Genomic DNA, 20,391 nt, shown 5'->3' with positions numbered 1-20,391 from the left:
CCTGAAGAATTAGCTTCCTTACAATATTTTAATATTTTAATTTTAGATGACACATTCACAGCGGCATTTCCACCTTGGGCTTGTCGAAGCAAATGGCATTTGCACCATGAGGTTGCAATGATGAGGCGAACAACAAAGGTCCAGTCTTATCAGTAGCAGTGGAGAGTGTGTTTTTGCCCAACGCATCGTGTAAAGCCTTGTAATAGACAGACTACTCGAATGAATCGTACGTCTCTAACATAAAGACTGAACAAAACTACCAGCCGAAGTAAAGATACTGAAAATAACAATCTCCTAGATCTATGATTCGAAACGGAGATCGAAGTGGGGTTGCCTTATGACCTTTAATTGCATTTCCCAAGACTGTCTTTAGAGGTCAAAAGTCTCGGGGGGAACAAAATCTATTAGAGGCATCACTCTTGAGATCTCCATGTTATACTTTTTCTTCCCTGCTCTGAAAGTTGCTGGAGTTCTAATAAAAAGCCGCCAGCGCTCTATCTTCGTCTTATTCTATTTTTATGTTTCATTACCATTCTATACTTCGTGTTATACTACAGAAAACATATACCATCAAACCCAATACTACGAAAGGCTGAAAAGAGATATTGTTATTGCCACTTAAACTTCAAAGTTCAGGGTTTAGGGTTTCTCCTTGCATTACTGGAAATCAGAAGGTAACAGGAACTAAGAGGAAAAAAAAAAAGAAAAAGATCAGGCTTCAGAATGTAACCTACCTCATAAAAGCATGGAAATTAACTCAACCATTTCTCCCTGGATCTCTATCAATGCTATTAAAAAATTTCAGCAAACCAGTCAAATCTGCCACAATACAACAGTGGCGTCGTGTAGCAACTATATTATACTTACACCTACATGTATTATATATAATACCACCGTTGGTTGCAAAATGATGGATCAATGTCATCTGCAAGTGAAAAAAACTTAAATACCTTACACAAGTAAATAAAAGTTAATGCAATCTAAAATTTACTTGTACAAAACGTCCAAAACATGAGTTATTACTAATAATCCAATTTCTCATCTTTATGCCTCTTCTTTGTCACCAAGATAACTTTGGATTGATTATAAAAAATGAAAGCCATTCTGGTCTCTTCTTCAACCAGATGCCCCAGCAGCACGCTTATCATATTCACCTTGCTCTTCTCTAGCAAACTCTTCAATTAATTCACGTTGTCTTGGGGTCAGATTCCTGTGCAAAAAGTTTCCAACCATCGATTAGTTTGTTCTGGTTTACATTTTAAGGAAAGCCCATAAATCAAGGAGTAATTTACTTTCAAATGTGCATATGCTCAAGAGCAGATGAGAGGTGCATCATAAATATATTAGAAACATTCTCCTTCATGGAACAATATTTGAAATAGAAGACTTACTTTGGGATGCTAACATTGAAATGCACATATTGGTCACCAAACGTGTAAGAGTTCCGTGTTTTAATCCCTGAAAAAATAAAAAGAAATTCTGACAGCTCAAACCACAAGAAAACAAACTAACATCAAGACAAACAGGGAGACAAAAGAAATGGAGGGGATGAGGAATTCAAATAACATGCTTATATAAACATAAAAAAGAAATTCTCCTCATTTTGTTTATCAATAAAATTAAATAACATAGCTTCTATTTCTTGATGAAATTTTCCTCATTTTATTTACCAATAAAATCAACTAAAATACAAAAAAAAAAGTAGACTATAAGGAAAATAAAAAAAAAAGGTGAATTTTTTATCTTTGGCTTTCAAATATGAAAAGATAAAACTAAATAATTTTATACGTTCAGATCTATAAAAACAGTTTTGGATATATGAAAAATGAATACAAGTATACCCTAGCATTTGGCTTAAGTGATGGGTGAATGTATCCCCTACTCAAAGATGGGGGTTCGGATCCTCCCTTTGCCAAAACAAAATATGATTACACTTATTTTTATGAATGATGCCCTTTATGTTTATGATGAAGGCATTTTCAGAAAATGCTAAAGGTGGGTAAGATTCCTATTATCAACCAAATGAATGCATGAAAGATCATTGAATTTTTTTTTTTTTTTTTGTTGATACAAACTTAAAAAAAGAAATCAATTATAGCTATCTATCTTATTCCCCAGATCTTTGAGGCCAATCTCATTAACGAGGGTAACCGATTATTCCATGAACCAATCGGGCCACAAAAGGGTATGTTCACCATATACACAAACTTAAACCAACAAAAGAAGCATTTTCCCTAGTATTTTACCTTTATTCTTCAGAACTACCTTCTGGCCAGGTTGAGTGCCAGGGCGGACCTGCAGATAGGAAACAACATTAGTGACAAAATAAGCATTCAGTTCAAGTACAAGAAATTAAGAAAGATCAGTTTCTATGTTTTACATCAATCATACACAATTTCCAACAAACCTTGAGCACGACATCACCAGTAAGAGTTGGGACTTGGATAGTTCCTCCCAAGATTGCCTGCAAAAAGGAAAGCAATCAAATTAACTCTGGTAAATCAGATATAAGGATTGTAAATAAAAGGAATGCACAATGATATAAGCTAATTTGCACCATATGAATATCTAAATAACTGAAACAATCGAAGGCAAGGGATTTTATTGAGCTATCAAATAAAGACATTGCTCAAAACCTCAACATATGAGCCTCTTGATAGCTTGAAAAATATTGAATTCCAATTCTACCTGAATAACACTCAAAACAGCATCTACATGAATGTTGGCACCTTCTCTACGAAAAACTGGGTCTTGTCGGACCTGCAAATAAAAATGTAATTAATCAAGAAACTGAAAATTTTCTTTAAGCAATGATGAAATAAAGATACTAGGCTGTTGTGAACTGGAAGGGTAAAGACCAAGAACAGTTGACTAACAAAGACAAAGGCAAGGTAAATTTGGCTCACGCGTAAAGCGTTGGACTATTTGCAATTTTGAAACAATTCTGCAAACTAAGGTACAAAGGAAGAAAACGGGCACTCATCTATTAGATTAAATTCCTAAATAGAAACAATACACAACAGCAATGAGGGTTAATAATTGTAGATTAATTTGAATCCATAATTTGCTATCGCAACTAACTATTTCCACTGAAATGAACACCTGCAGCACACAGCATTTTTTGGCTTTGCCTCCAAATCTTTGAGTACTAACACCTATTACCACCAACACCACCATATATTCACTACTTTAATATTGCCTCCAGTATGAAAGAATAACCAGATTCTAACCAATGCAATCCCTTAATTTCATTCACTGAGGCTTACTATTGTTGTGCCACATTCAATCACTGTTCTTCTCAGTAAACATTTAAGCATAATTCTAAAATAATGATCCCTACCACTGCTTCCTTTATAAGTGCACCATTCTTTAAACAAGTATACTGAGATTATAAATAATTCATTGAAAGGCATGCAAACTGTCGAGATATTAGACAGGCCCTGAACAAGTTACCTTTATGGTAACATAAAGATCCCCAGGATGATTTCTATCAGGATCTGCTCCACCACTTCCATAAACCTTCAATGTTTCATTGTTATCCACTCCTGAAGAAGGAACATAACTTTGAGTCAATCATATGATAAACACAAAACACTAGAAAACCATGTCTTTGATAATGGATACAACTTTAATCATTGAAAAAGGATCATAGAAACACCACTTTGTTGTTTTAGTTCTGACATTTAAAAAGAAAATTTGATTGTTCGATGCACTGTTATAATCAACTTTTTTTTTTGGCCAATCGCTGTTATAGTCAACAAGCAGGAAAAAGGTGAATGAAACATGAAGAAAGTTAACTTGACACTATTTTCTCTAGTTCCCAACTCTATAGTACAAAATGAGAAATAAGAAAACTCAAAGGAGATAAGAAATTGTTTCGAAAACTACCAAGGCGATATGTATAAGTTTATATTTTGCCCAACTACTCATTAGATACAAGTTTCAATGCCTTCAATTCCCTGTAAGAATTTTCAGCTTTTAAAGAAACACATACACTCAGATATCGTAAATTAATGTCAGTAGAACAGGAAACTCAACAGACCCATTTATCATGCATTATATAATGCAGGACATGACAGGTTAAACCATTAGCAAAGCAACCACCAAATAGACCTTTAACTTTGTAAAATACCTGGCATTATGTCCAATTTGACCGTTTTTGGTCCTTTCACTAACCTATCTCCATTGCATGACTTGCAAAGTTTCTGGTGACAGCAAAAGTAAGAGATCTCAAATGACAATTCTAAAACAAAGTTCAAACTGGAAGAAACTAAAATCATATAAAACAAATTCTTCATGATAAAAGCATGAACTAATAAACAACATTAGTTGCTTATTAATAAACAAAAGAAATCATCACAAAATCCACATTCATGAGAAAATTAATTACTTCTGTTAATCATGAGGAAAAAGATCAAGTTGAAAAAACTGCAAATAAAGACAACAAAAAGCAACAACAGCAAACCGATCATGACCAACTAAGAAAAGATTCATTAAAAGTGAAATATCGTGGATGTATAACGTACCGATACAAACTGACCAGTTCCACTACAATGAGGACAAGTAGAACGAATACTCATAAAACCCTTGTTGATAGATATCTGAGACAATAGTAAAACCATAAGTTAACAAGGAGATAAACTAATTCCCTTATGTTTATCATTAGGAGTATCTCCTCAATTATGTGGGCTTGCATGACTCTATTCCAGTAAACTAACCATGCCTGAGCCTCCACAATACCGGCATCTTTCAGGTTTCACACCAGGAGGAACACCTTCTCCACCTGAAAATAAGGAGAAAATAACTTGAGACCAATTAAGCTTATTAACTAAGGCTTATGTATTTGGTAATTAAAATATATATTTTATCTATTATCTTTCAAAAATATTGTTTGCTTTTGCATCCAAGAGTATTTTTGCTTTTTTGCTCCCGAAAGAAAAAAAAATCATGAAACCTCAGAAGATTTTAGCAAGCAGAAAGAGCTTACCTGAGGAAAAAAAAAAAAAAAGAAAAGCATTATTTAAGGGGAAAGATAAGGCATACCACAAGCTTGACAAAGCACTGGAGCTTGGAATGTCACTGTTTTGGTGCATCCCTGAACAGCTTCCATAAATGATAGTTCAATCGCAATCTAAGGCATGGCAAACCATATGTGACAAGTCAGAAAAACAAAATAGAGCAAAAACATAATCATCAACACAAAGTTAGGAACTGATGAAAACCTTGATATCTTCGCCACCAATTGTATTTTTGAATATATCCTGAATGTTGAATATCTGGCCGATATGCAAATAAAAATATGGTATTAGAGGAATGAAAACAAGAAATACAAAAAGAACCACAAGCCTACAGATAAGCACATTCATTCCTCCGGCAACCATATTCACATGCAAGGAACATCACATCATGATGCTCAGTGTTAACAAGTGTGGTGAGCCCCAGATCAAATACAGATACCAGTATCCAAGCATCAGTAATCAACCAGGTACCAGTCACTGACACCTCAAATATCAATAACACTATGAGAAAGGCAGCAAATATATGTCCATTTCTCTACTGACATTGACAGTATTTGACTGTCAGATAGAATTACAGTTAATGAGAAGTCTTTTCATTGGAAAATACTAATTGTACCAAACTAGCACCTGCACTAAAACTAAACAAACATTTATTTGACTAACTCTCACAACTCACTCTTAAGATCTGCTGAATTTGCACAAAACATTAGTAATCTCTTCTACAAGATGGGGCATCTCATATTATCATATCTCAAATTTCTGGAATCCAAATGCTCAAAAACTTGCTCTTCTTAGAACCGAGCACCATAAAACAAGCAAGTCTAACTGAATGTTATCAATGATAAAACGGTGCAAGAAGCTTAAAGTTCATTAACAAAGAATATCCTTGAATGAATGTAATAAAAAACAGACCAGAAATGCTTAAAAGAACCAAATTACATCATGAAGGTTGCTGAATTTGAATGGATTAAAATCCGCCTCATTAAAGCCGCTAGTATTTTGCTGCTGCTCAAATGCTTCATGACCAACCTATAAAAATTTTGCACATACCTAAGGTCAGCATGACAAAATATGGGAAAAAGGTATTTTGTACATAAATATTCAGGAAACAGTTTAGAAGCAAGAACATCCACTTGCAGATATAAATTTAAGAATGTACATATAGGTTGAGCAGGAAAATGACATTTCTCATCTACCCTTCCCTGCTTAATGTAATGAGTAATAGAAGAAAGGTAGTGATACATTTCCACTTGACAAATATTATTATGAAAAGGATAAATGAATAAATTTTACCACACCTGATCATACTCTGCACGCTTGTTCTCATCTTTTAAAACCTACAATAGAACAAACAAAATGTGATTCCCTTCAGCATCAAGGGAAATTAACCAAGAAAATAGGTAAACAATCCCAGATGAGAAACTTACCTCATAGGCCTTGGAAACTTCTTGAAATTTTTTCTCAGCTTCAGGATCATCTTTATTGACATCTGGATGGAGCTTTTTTGCAAGCTATAGAATAAAAGGAAAATTTGAATCAAGAAACAGTGATAAGAAGTGATAGAATTTGGAAGTAACACTAGGGGTGCAACATGAGTGGAGTAAGCCTGAGACCATACCCGCTAATGTGGGTCTGGTCAAGGTAAAAGTTAGCACAGATTGGATTTGGTTCTCGTTTCATGGGTCAATAGCATTTCATCTCAGGCCACAGGTTACTCGACTTGACCCAAATTAAGAAAAAAAAAAATTGAAACAAGCAAACCAAGTACCAATGTGACTGACCCAATTTTTTTTTGCCCCTTCTTCTAACACTTTCAAAGAATCAAACACTATTTTCACTAAACCCATAACCCACCATGCCCGCCATTTTTATGGCAACACCTATCAACCAAAAACCACAATGCCAAAGTTCTTTATCTCCACCATCACAACCTCTTCTTGTGAGGTAAGCTCTGAATCTCTCTCTCTTTCTCTCTGCATTTAATTTGGTTTGTGAACATGCACTGCAAACTAGTTGATAAAATGTCTATAAGAAGACAAAGGGCAACTAGTAAGTAGAATTTGTTTACGTTTTTTTAATTAGGTAAGGTTCATGATCAAATAATATCTTTATTATCATAATTCTCGAACCTTAAGGTAGTTTGCTGACTCATCAATGAGGAAAATTCCGTTACCATTGAACATGTAATTAGATAATATATCTTGGTGACACTGGAATCATTAATCAATAATAAACAATATTTTTTAAAAAATTTGAAATCAAAATTGGAAAATGCACTTAAATACTTAGTTTGTGAACAAGCATAATGAAGTTTGAGTCATTAATCAATATTAAAATATTTTAAAAAAGAATGTTTATATAAAAAAAGTTTTAAGGAAAAACAAACACAAACACGAACACGAACGTCAATGCATGCTGGCGGCTGACAGAAAGATAACTACATATGATGCACAACGAAACTTACCCCAAAATAAGCTTTCTTTATTTCAGGTGCAGTAGCATTCTTGTTTACACCAAGTACATCGTAATAATCCCTAGCAGACATGATAGCTGAACCAGAAAGATTAATATCCCAGAAAGATTAATATAAGGAAAAAACAGGAAATGGAGAAAAAGAAACTTGTAGAATACCAGTGCCATGAATTGATCGTGTTGCACCCAAGTTTGCATTTAAAAGTCCCAAAATCAAGCTGTTTCTAGTTTTAGCTGCATTGACAAGCATGCAATTCGATACTCAGAAAGAAGGGAAAAAAAAAAAAAATCAACACAGCATACAAAAAGTATGGTCTTGATTCTCTGTTTATTTAAGAAGAAATGGTGTCAAAGCATTGGAAACCAACTAGACATGCCAGAAAAGGGTTAAAAGATACTCTGATGCGTGGCAAGATTAAAAAAAAAAATGAAAGCGCAAAAGAAAGAAAAGAAAGTGAAAAAAGGGAGATTGTAGATTACCAAATTGGGAAGTGTGATTTCTAACAACGTTAACTGGATTGCAAAGGCCGGTAGTGAAACTCCTAAAACCCCCAGCAATAAGAGTCTTATACATCTACAATTGAAGACAATATTATTAGAGGAAAAGCCGATTGCATTCATTCATTTATTTATTCATATATCAGATTAGAAAAATAAACAAAAAGAAATTAGATAAAATTAGAAAAAGAGAGCGTACAGAATTTGGCTGGAAAATGTTGGAAGAAAGGGAATGCGAGCGCCTAGCCAAGCTTTGAATAAGAGTAATGCCATTTGACCCAACCATTTGCGACCTCTCTCTCAGGTTTTCTTCTTTCTTTTAGCCCTTATCTATATTTATATCTTTGTATAATTATTTCTTCCTCCCTCTGTCTGTACTAAGAAATCAAATCTAAATTTTTTATGGTAAATTAAAAGAGAGAGAGAGAGAGAGAGAGAAAGAGTTGGACTTGTGGCTTTGGGACGTGAATCAGTAGAATAAACCCTAACAAAACCCTAAATTTGATTTGATTAATGGATAGCTGGAAGGTTCTAGGCCAGCAAAGCTTTAAAGGAAATGGGTATTTATTTTTTTGAGAAAAAAGAGCAGTGCCCAGACCCACCACAGTGCAGCAAGTGGACTAATTAAGCCCTATGTTGGCTATGGATCGCCCAATCTACAGTTTTTACGGTTCTGGTTTCTATTTGGGCCTTAGGTTCTCTCAATAATTCAGCTAAAGTCGAGGGCCTTTCTCTGTCTGTTCTATAGATAATTTAGGCACATAAAATTATTGGGCCGAAAGAAAGCACAAGATTTTGTGTTGCCACCTCCTTTTAAAGGTAGGGCTGCAACTGCGACTAATCCTCTCAAACTACAAATAGAAGGAAGAGAATGCCGGTGAAGGTGGTGGATGCGACCGTTTCAAGCTTTGACAGAATCTTTGAGAAATTCAGATCAGATGCACCCAACAACAAATTCAATCTCATCCTCTTCTTGGCCGATAAAGACCCTTCTACCTCTCTCAGTTGGTGCCCTGGTACTTTCATTTATTACTTCTTCTTTGTTAATATGATCTCTGTTCCTGTCTTTTAGTATTTCTTTCTGGGTTTATGTTTTTTGAGTTAATTGATGATGTGATTTTTATTTTACCTTATTATCAACTAGGTCTAATAGTAGTAAAGTAATTATGCGGATGATTTGGGCTATGGTTTTTGAGATAATTTGGGTCCATTTTTTTCTTAGACTGTATAAGAGCTGAACCTGTGATATACAAGAAGCTGGATGCATTAGCAGAAGATGTGGCACTGCTGAGAGCATATGTGGGTGACAGGCCAACGTGGAGGAATCCGCAGCACCCTTGGCGGGTAGACTCAACATTCAAGCTCACTGGAGTCCCAACTTTGGTTCACTGGGATTGGGAGAATGATTCCATCAGAGCTCGACTGGGGGACCATGAAGCCCACCTTGAACACAAAATCGATGCGCTTGTCTCCACCAAATAAAAGCTACACTCCCTCTACTGCTTTTAAGTATTAATTTAAGATGGTTTAGGGTAGTTTCGAAATAAACTTCATATTTTATCAATTTCCTTACTCTATTATTATCACTTAACGCCATGAAAGTAACAAGTCTCTACCAGTGTTTTATGGCCTGCAATCCATTCATCAAATCATACGTTTTTCTTACTAGCATTGTTACCTTTATGAGCTTTGCCTAGCAGTTACACACTAGATATTGGTGAATTCAAATTACTAAAGTTGCTTTCAAAATGTCACTCTCTCCATAGATTGAGGCAGTGTCTGGGGCTTCGTTTGGACTTTTTTATTTTTATTCAAAAAGTACAAAATAAATTTTGTTAATTTGATATAAAATAAATTTTATTATTATATTATAAATTAATTAATAAATAAAATTTATTATATAATAAAATAATAAATAATTATTTATTATTTATTAACAAAATTATAGTTTGATTTAAAAAGAATTTAATAATTTAATAAATATTAAACAATTAAAAATTTTTTATTACGTCCAACTTTTAGTTAATGTTTCTAAGGACCTTTCATCTTTTTCATCATAATTTAACGACTTTTAGTACAAATGCATATATATATATATATATAAATAATCAAGTGGTTGATTCAATCGATTAAAATTATTTTCATTAAATCAAAAAATTTTGGATTTGAATCTTATTAGTAATCATTTATTTAAATTATTTTGAATATACGATCTATAATTATAATTATATATCTTAAACTATCAAATATGATATATCTAATAATTTATTTATCTCAATTTTTTTTTAAACTATATATATATAATTGATTTTAATTTTACTACAATAATTAATCTTACATTCACCGTTATCAACGTAATCGCCCATTTAATCTCAGCTCCACCGTGCCATCCAAATGGACCCATCCAAACTGCAAGTATCACCTCTCCCCTTTACCTTTCCTTCTTCACACCTATCATCTAGTCTGTACCATTGAGGAGCCAATTGGCTGTGGGGTGGAACTCTAGTTGGAATCTTATTCAAATCGGAAACTACCCTTCCAAGGCACTCATCTCTTCCCACCATTTCTTTATCCTTCATAAAAACTTCTAGTAACGAGGATTGAACACGATCATTTGAAAAAGCAAACCCTAAGATCCCGAATGCAGCTCAGGATGTCAGACTTCAGACCGATAGCTTATTGTACAACAATTTATAAAGGCATTTATAAAATCTTTGCTAATCGACGTAAGAAATGCTTGCAGTACATTTCTCCGAATCAAAGCGCATTTATCGAGAGAAGTCTTGTAGGCAATGTTCTACTGGCCCGGTAATTGGTAGGGGGCTTTCAAATGAAGAACATTTCTCCAGGTGTGCTTTGAAAATTGATCTAAGAAAGGCCTTTGACTCTGTGCATAGGGATTTTCCTTTCAAAATACTCGAGGCCTTGGGCACCCCTTCCAAGTTTCTGTCCGCTACTCATTTGGTCTTAATGGAGGCATGGTGGGTTATTTTTTTGGTGCTAAAGGTATGAAGCAAGAAGATCCATTGTCCCCTGATGCAGCTAATATCGAGCTCAATTATCAGACTCTGTAAATTGAATAATCCAGAAATCTAGAATTTCTAGAAGAAGAAGAAAGCAGAGTTGATAGAAATATTGAAAGAAAGAGTGTTTCAGAATTTTCTGGAATTGTTGTTATGATCCCAAAATCACAACCAAACCCCTTTTTAGTATCTCATTTGCGATCGTGTAACTAACCCAGTTAACCAATAACCGCATGCAACAGAAATAACAGAAATAGTCAACTTTCTTGACTAACTAATAACTCGCTGGCTCGTAGCATCCCCCTATTTGTTTGTGATGGTAAAGGACATTTTGTCAAGATTCCTTAACACGGCCATTAATTAAAAGATGATTGATTATCACCTTAGTTGTAGGAAAGTGTCATTGTCACATTTGTATTTTGATTATCATCCCACATGTAGGAAAGTCAATGTCATATTTGCGTTTGACGGACGATCTATTAATTTTCACGTCTGGCAATAAGAAATCTGTCCTTGCAGTTCAGAAAATTCTTCATATCTTCTTTTGCTTAGCTCAATAACGCAAAGAGTGAACTTTTCTATGGTGGCCTTGAACCTTCTGCCATCTCTAATTTGCTAGCTTTAACTGGCTTTAAGCATGGTGCTTTACGAGTAAGGTATCTTGGGATTCCCTTTATTTCTGGTAAACTATCTGAGAGAGAATGTAACCCCCTTATGAGAAATTTTCAGCTAGAATTAATAGTTGGGCAACAAAAAACCTTTACTATGCAGGTAGACTTCAGCTTCTTAATTCTGTAATTTTTAGCACCCAGAATTTCTGGAGTAGTATCTTAATGCTCCCAAAGAAGGTTGTGAAAAAGGTTATTAAACTTTGCTCTAGCTTTCTTTTGAAGGGGAAGATTGGATCCGCTAAAGGAGCTCGTGTGCAATGGGATTTAATTTGCCAACCTAATTCTGAGGGAGGCCTTGGAATTAAAAATCCCATCACTTGGAATGTAGCATGCTCTTTAAAACATATCTGGGTTGCTTGGATTCATGCTTACCATCTCAAAAAAAGGAGCTTTTGGCAAGTTTCTGCTCCCCAAAGCTGTATTGGACTTGGAGAAAGCTGCTCAAACTTAGAGAGATGGCTAGACCTTTTTTCAAGCACATTATCGGGAATAGGGAACAAACATTCTTATGGTATGATAATTGGCATCCCTCTGGTCCTTATATTGCTTAATTATAATAAACAAATCTTATATGACTCTGCTTTGTCTCCTACGCCAAAGTTACGGATGTCCTTCACTTTGGTGACTGGCATTGGCCCTCTACACGAGCAAATGATCTTGTAGAAACCCAGTCTGCTTTATGTGGAACTATTAATCCCGATGTTTTATCACCCCGTTGTGTTCTATGGACTGCTGCTGCTTCTGGAAACTTCACTATGGCCAGTGTTTGGGGGCTTTGACCCGAAAGTTTCCCGGCATCGAGTTATTTGGTTTCCCCTCCAGGTGCCTAGATTATCAATTATTGCTTGCATGGGGATACTGGACAGACTCCCTACCCTTCAGCGTATTTTCGCATGGGCTAATTCTGCTATTACCAACACAGATTGGCTTCTATGTATTTCTGCCCGCGAAAATAGACACCACTTATTCTTTTTATGTCTTCTCAACAAATTTGGGGTTCTATTCTCCAACTATCTGGCATTACAAAGAGAATTATGGATTGGAATTCCGAGCTTCAATGCGCTATCTGCTATTTGAAAGGTAAATCTCTGACTTCTATCATTCTTACACTTGCTTGGACAACCTGCATTTACTTCATTTGGAAAGAAAGGAACCACCGCAAGTTTGGACGTCCTTGTCGGGATGCAGCATCTATATTTGTTTCTATCAAGGAGACAATCCAATTGAAAATTGGCAACCCAAGCCAGACGTGGCTTTCTCCTAAAGATCGAGATATCCACATAAGGTTGCAGCTTCCAGTTACGAGCCAGGAGGATGATCCTTAGCTTTCATGACCATAAAATAAAGATAGAACATCTGCTCAACAAGATCGTAAGTGCTTGTGAATCTCTCACCACTCATCCAACTTTTTTCTCAATAAGCACCACCATTATGCCATCTCTCACCTAGCTTGGAATTGGTGTCCTTCAGATTACAGTCCTCCTGGTCGCCTCGCTGGGCTTGTGCATTAACAGACTGCAAGGTAAATCGCACACTGTGTGTCCGTTTCTCCACTGATAGGCTGGCTTGTAGTTGTCTCTACTGTCCCTCCAGTGGGTTTTTTGATTTCTTCCTTCATCGCTTTAGAAGGATCGCTACATTTACAACAGGTCGCGGCAGGAGAACTGGATTTCTGAACTAGAATAACGGGAGGATTAGCTTTGGCAGCGACAAAATTCTCTTTTGTGAGCTGCTAAAGATTTGCAGTTGATATTATCTGAAAAAGGAGTTGAAAGTTGGTGCTGAACTGCTGATGATGGAAGTATTTAATTACACAGCCGGGTTTGTGGTGAGGAGGAAGGAAGAGGGGACTTTGCTTCAGATTCTGATGAGATATAGACTTTCAAGCCAATCTCACCTTTGACAGATGAGAGAAAGCACTTTTGTCTTTCTAGTTGAAACTGTTGGTAGACTTCATCGCTTTTTCTGACAATGCTGGAGCAAGGAATTCTTACCCTACCAAGGAAACCCAGAATAGGTCTCCTTTCATTGTAAAAGGAGACCTCAAGTTATTGGTTAATAATTGTAGTCTTTGGTTTCATCAAAATGGAGAAAAGTTTCTGATTTCAAACAGGGTTGAGGTATTTAGGAATGGACTAGCTGACCCCTCACCATCTTTGGGTGTAAGATTATGAGCATCCACAACTTAAAAAACCAGCTTCATGCTCCTTTTCTCGATTGTTTCGCTGCTGCAACAAGATAACGTAGTAGCTCCTCACAAGCAATCTCAAACTCGATTCTGAAGAAAAGAAGTGGTAAGAAGGAAGCAGAAGATTAAAAAAAAAAAGATGGAATAGTTAAGATTCTCTTCCACTCAGAGAGCTGGGAAAAGCTTTGGCGGAGTTTGAGTTCAGAGTCTTCGGACTTCAGACTCAGTGGAACATTGTTGATTGCAAGGAGGGAAAGCATAAAACGGAAGAAGAGAGAAAGTGAAGCTTGATCATCCTTTTTGTCTCTGCAATCAATATCTGGCGCGTGCTAACTATTTGTGAATGCTTGTTGTTGAATTCATTTACCACTCAGGGACGCAGCATTTTATTAAATCTTTGCTTAATGAGATTGACTTACTAAACATCGGTTGTGTGCTAAGCGCTGAAACTGATCTTATTTCGTTATTCTTTTCCTATTTTCCTATCATTGTAAAACCTACTTAACACCTTTTTCAGCAAGTATACGCTTGGATTAAAGGTAAGGGAAGAAAAGGAAAGGAAAATAAGGAAAAGTAACGGAAACAAAAAAACATTTCTTTTCTTTGAATAAATTTTTAATTTAAAAAAAAAGGGTAAAAACTCAATATCCTTTAGATTTTTTTGTAATTCTTACTTTTTAATACCCAAATTGAGAGAAAAACTAAGGAAAAGAAAATTAAATATTTTTTATTTTTATAAAAGGATTATTATATTTATATTTTTCTTATGAGATTTTATTTGATTATATAACTAACACTTCTTATAAAAATAATTTTTTTATGAGTATTTTATATAAAATTACAGTTTATAAATATTTTATGATTTTTCAAGTTTTAATAACAAAACAAATCAAATTATTATCAGAATAAATTAAAAGATTGAATTAAACATAAAATTAAAAATAAATCAATAATTAGTTAATATATTTTATAATATTAAACATATTTTATTTTGTTTAAAAAGATTTGTTTATACAAGCTAAGCAGTATAGAGATATATTTGTATAGTATATATTATTTTATAAAAAAAGATTATAATTGAAAAAATTATTATAATAAATTATTTTCTTTTCTTTTCACTATTTATTCAAATAATAATTAAAATTTTTTTCTTTTCTTTTATTAATTTTAACTATTCAAATAAGGAGTACATATATTTTTTCCTTTGTTTTATTTATTTATATAAAAACTTTCATTTCATTTCCTTTCCTTTCCTTTCTTTTTCTTTATTTTTATATATATTCAAACATAGAGTAAAGAAAACAGAGAAGCCAACCAGTAAACAAGGTTAAATTGTTTCAGGGATGTGATTCCCATAATTCACTTGTCTCAGGAACATAGATTCATTTCTTTTTGTCAATATTTCCTTAGGTAATTTGGAAGTATCATAAAGATTCTGATTAGCAGTACTATTTTTACTGTAAACTTCACCAAAATTTTTTTGCATTAAATCAAGGTATACTGGCCACTAGAATGGAAAGAATTTAGGAATTTAGTTAGCCATGCCCATTAGGAATTTAGCTAATGGGCATTCCCTTCTTCCGTGCACATCAAAGACAATGGGCATTTAGCTAATGGGCATTCCTTTCTTCCGCGCACAGCTAAGACAATGTAAGAAAGAGGAAGCAAAGAGTTCAGGGCAGAAAAAGAAGCGAAAGAGATAGAAAGCAAGGAACGCCTAAGCCAAAAGACGCATTCTGTGCCATCGACGATAATATTCTTTTCTTTTTATTTTCTTGTTATAGTAAGTAACATTGGTTTGGTATTGAATTTTCAGATTTGGTCCATCCAGATAAAGTGTCAAAATGCGATCGAAACTCACTCAATTCCACCCTCATAATGAGTTTCCTCAGACCGCATAATTAAGTCACTTGATTCTAAGAAGAGCCTTAAAACAAGGCAACCAGCTGTAACATCGACATTAAGCAGATTCAGAGATAGAGAAGATAAAGGACTGACTTCACTCCATCTTTCACCTGAGATTTGTCAAAAGGATTATTCTGACTTCTCGAGTTCCATCTATTCTATTCTGACCACCCATGAGGAACGAATTCAACATTTTTTAGAACTGTTTCAAAGCTGCACATGTGCAATGCAAATATCCGTAGCAAATCTGAAGTTCTACATCCAGTTATAAACAGAAAATACAGTTTGCTCACTGCCACATTAAAGCTGGCTCCATCACCCCGCAATAACTTTGTGTCTCTAGTTGCTACTCAGTTATAAAAGAACTACAATAAACTGACGCATGAAGCCCATGAAGATGCCGCAACAAGGATTTAAATAGCGGTTGCGGTCACGTTTTCAGTCGCGTAATATTTGTCGCGTTTTCGGATATAACGGAGATAATTGCGGTCACTGCGGTCATCATGGTCGTGAATTTTTTTTTTGTACAATTTATTATAAAATGTAATAATTATAATTATAATTATAAAAACTCTTATTCAATGATTTTAAAAATAGTTTATGACACTATGTTTTTTATTTTGTAAAAAAATTATTCACAATTTTATTTAGATTATAAAAAGCATTCATATTTGGTTTGTCCATAAAATTTTTCTTGGCCAAGTTCATATTCAATATTAATTCTAGACAAATCAAATATTAACAAAACATAATATGTTAAATACCAAGCATTTAATTTAATAAAATTACAAACTTAAAAAATATAATAAATTCAAATTTCATCAACTACAATTATTAATACATATTTCAAAATTTACCACATGGTAGAATGACAAGGAGGATCTGATTCTCTATCTTCACTTTGAGAGCCAAGTTGACTCCATCTCCATCCCTGAGGCCTTTGTTCTTGATACATTTGAGGTGGAGGATATATTTGAGGATGATACATTTGTGGTGGAGGGTACATTTGTGGTAACTGATACATTTGAGGTGGAGGATATATTTGAGGAGGTGGAGGATACATTTGAGGTAGATAATAATCATATGGAGGTGGATAACCATGAGAAGGTCGAAAATTATGTTGTTCTGGTGGATAGTAATGTCTTTGAGTACTAGCAGATGATTCACTATACTCAAAGTTACTAGAATTTGATTTCTCACCTGAAGATGAAGAACCTCTAGAAATTTCATAGTGGTGCTTCTTCGCTTTTCCTTTTGATCAAGCTGTACGTGCATTTTGACCCTCACTAGATTCAGCAAATGGATTTCCTTCGTATTCTACCATATTAATGAAAAGTCCACCAGTAGCAGCAAGCCCAAATTCTCCTTCAAGTGGGCTGTAAGGTCGATTTGCATCCATATTATCACTAAAATTCGCACCATCACCATCATCATCTGGACTTAAACCACCACTATCATCACTCTGACTTGGTGTTGGACTTGAACTTGAATGACACACATTCTTTTCTTGAGATTGATGTGATCGTTCAACATTCATTTCATTATCAGAATTATCTGCAGGCAACCAATCAGAGTTTTGACCATCTAATAGAGAATTTTCTTTTTCTTGCAGCCATTCTGTTAGTGGATCATCATCTTCAAAAATATGGTCAAGGCTAATAGGATTAAAACTATTATTTATTTCATCCATGCTCATTCTTTTCTGATGTCTCATCCTCAACCTCATGTTATAATAAGTATATACAAGTTTTTAGAGTCTTTTAAACTTCAATCTGTTTCTTGCTTTGGTGTGAATATAGCTAATGTGCTCCAATTACGTTCACAATTTGATGCAGATGTTGTTTGACTAAGCACTTTGATTGCTAGTTTTTGTAATTCAGGAACACAAGTGTCATATATCATCCACTACTCAGCTGTATAAAATTATTTAAATTAAATTTCAATGGGCTATACAATTAAATAATATAAATAAATTATAATTATTTAACTTACTATTTACCTGAATTCATTTGCTTCCAAGCTTTTTGTGCTTATGGACTACCAAATGTTTCATGCTTGTCTCGAAATAATAACAACTACATCGATTGAAAATACAATAATAAATGAATAAATAAAAAATAATTTAATTTTTAATACATAAAATAAATGTTAAAGTTATAAAATAGTATTAAATACTAACCTGATTAATCATTCTGATTTGAGTATCTATCGAAGGTTCTAATCTTTCAATAACTGTTTTTATACCTTTTAATGTTTCCTTAAATACATTTGCAGAATGTTCCACTCCAAATTGAAATTGTGGATTTAAATAGTAACCTAAACATAATTTATAACAATATTATATTAAAGTAATAAAAAATAAATATATAAGCAATTTAAGTATAAAAAATAAACATATTTTTTAAATACCATATATATTCTTGGTTTACTTACCAGCTGAATGTAAGTTTGAGTGCATAAAACTCCATCTATTGTCAATAATCTTTTCATATTCAACAGAATAACGACAAGTTTGTTGAATTGCTTGTTTAGCTCTATCCACAGCCTCGTAAATAAAGCCCATTGTTGGTTTTTCATCACCATCCACAAGGCGCAACACTTTTACCAAAGGCTCATAAACTTTTATTATATCGCCTGGCTTTTTTCAAAAATATTTTCCCAAAATAATTTTTTTGACTTCATAAGCAGGTCATGATTTTTGTTGTCCCCATTTTGAATCTTTAAATTCTTATATATTCATCAATAAATTTTTAGAGTAATATATTTTAAATTAGTATTTTGAAACAATAATATCATAAAAAGATGCTAGATTTAAATAGTTGTACTAATTACTAAGTACTAACCTTTGAATTGAACATCTCTCTCAAACTTTGCTTTTGCCTCATTATTTTTTCTAATTGTATGAAAGAGTGGCAAATCGGGTAAGAGCAAGATGAAGTATTTGCTTCCTTTGTGTATAGTTCTTCATCAAATTAACAGTCTAAATGTGATTGTATACAAAACAAGTCATTTTCTTTGCATCATCCAAAACCTTTGCCACATTTTTTTCCTCCCAATATCTTCAAGACATAAGTCCAAACAATGAGCTGAACATGCTGTCCAATACAAATGTTTTCTCTTCTCCATTAGTCTTTTTCCTACTACCTTAAATGCTGCCTCGTTATCAATGACTATTTGAACAATGTATTTTTCTTCAATTTCTTCCACAACTTCATCTAATAATCTATAGTACAAGTTTGTATCTCTACTACGAACACTTGAGACATCTACAAATTTTCAAACAATGGTCCTTTTACTACAGTAAACAAGAAAATTAATGATATGCATTTGATTCAAACTTTTGATCCAACCATCACACATCAAAGTGACACCCAATTCATTCCAATAAGCTTTTGATTCATTAACCCATTCATGAACTTGTTGATTCTCATAAGGTGTTGAAAGTCTTACATGTTGGCCAACTTCTGCTGTCACAGAAATCAAATTATGCAACTATGGAAAATTTGCTAATTGAAAAGGAAGTCGATCATATATAAAAAATTTTGATACTGATTCACCCATTTTTCTTCCTAATGTCTTTAAAAATGAATCACTTACTTTTGGTTGTCTTGAACTTTTACTTCTAACCAATTCAGGAATAGCTCCCCTTAATGAAAGTTTAGACTCATTTGGAGTTGATTTTCTTGTTCTTTCTTCAAAATATTCAGCAATTGAACCATGAGAGCTTCGTCCTTCTTCATATATGTTACTCCAACCACTAGTTCTTTGTTTGAATTCTTGTCTTCTGTGCCACTCATGTTGTGATTGGATACTATCTCGCACGGCTTGTCTAGTAGCAATATCTTCATCAATAAATCCTTCATAATCATCTTCCCCTCTTAACTGTGATAAAAATTCATTTTTTCTCCTTTTGTTGTCAGCTTTTTTTGATTTGCTTTCTTAAAAGAGTTTCATCATACTTTCTTTTACTATACCTATTAATAATATAGTTAAAAAAAAAAGAGAAAATTATTTGCACATGCTTATGTAATTTTATAATTTTTATTAAGAAATTAACAATAATATTTTCAAAGAAATTAAAAAAACATAACATACCAGTAATGTTGGGGCATGGTGCAACATTGCCAGTTTTATGAGCAATGTGTTTTTTGAAACGTGTTATTCCTCTTTTTACAACTTTACCACAAAGTTTACATGAAACATTTCCTCTTGTATTTGGCACAAGTGTTCCAAAATGCCAACCTATATCATCACTTAACGTGCCCTCTACTCCTTTACTTGGGAACTCTTCACGTGGTGACATACTTACTATTTTGTATAAAAACAAAATAAACTTATATTTAGAAATATTAATATTACTTATTACATCATTAAAAATTGATTTTACACTAAATTTTTTAATTTTTAGTTTTTAATCTTAAGAATATTATTAAATAACTTAATCTTTTTGATACACTAATTGATATTAATTTTTTTGTCACAAATAACTTCAAATAATTATATAATAAATACAATCTTCAATAATTACACAAAAATAATAAGAATTAATCTAATATAAAAAGAATTGACAACAATATAAATATCAAAACAACAAAAAAAATTATTAAATTTCATAT

The 20,391-nt window shown here is 33.5% G+C and overlaps 2 protein-coding genes across 2 annotated transcripts; one reads left to right on the top strand and one right to left on the bottom strand.

The window, feature by feature from the left end:
* Positions 1–752: 752 nt before the first annotated feature.
* On the bottom strand, positions 753–8,521 carry LOC111313669 (chaperone protein dnaJ GFA2, mitochondrial-like). Its single transcript, XM_022914334.2, has 18 exons — positions 8,188–8,521; positions 7,971–8,064; positions 7,650–7,724; positions 7,483–7,568; positions 6,446–6,529; positions 6,317–6,355; positions 5,958–6,047; positions 5,223–5,276; positions 5,044–5,131; positions 4,719–4,783; positions 4,527–4,601; positions 4,133–4,205; positions 3,454–3,545; positions 2,689–2,760; positions 2,408–2,464; positions 2,247–2,295; positions 1,392–1,458; positions 753–1,210 (listed from the first exon to the last, which is right to left on the bottom strand). Exons 1-18 carry the CDS (start codon positions 8,272–8,274, stop codon positions 1,117–1,119), a joined length of 1,341 nt encoding a protein of 446 aa, XP_022770069.2. The 5' UTR covers positions 8,275–8,521; the 3' UTR covers positions 753–1,116.
* A 297-nt stretch (positions 8,522–8,818) lies between these two features.
* LOC111313673 (Thioredoxin superfamily protein) lies at positions 8,819–9,654 on the top strand. Its single transcript, XM_022914337.2, has 2 exons — positions 8,819–9,004; positions 9,211–9,654. Exons 1-2 carry the CDS (start codon positions 8,860–8,862, stop codon positions 9,468–9,470), a joined length of 405 nt encoding a protein of 134 aa, XP_022770072.1. The 5' UTR covers positions 8,819–8,859; the 3' UTR covers positions 9,471–9,654.
* Positions 9,655–20,391: the final 10,737 nt, after the last annotated feature.

This window comes from Durio zibethinus, chromosome 23 (genome assembly GCF_047325235.1).
Source record: "Durio zibethinus cultivar Kanyao isolate XHJ-2024 chromosome 23, ASM4732523v1, whole genome shotgun sequence".
Taxonomy (NCBI): Eukaryota; Viridiplantae; Streptophyta; class Magnoliopsida; order Malvales; family Malvaceae; genus Durio; species Durio zibethinus.
The sequence above is the reverse complement of the archived record's forward strand: the minus strand, read 5'-3'. Positions and strand labels throughout refer to the sequence as shown.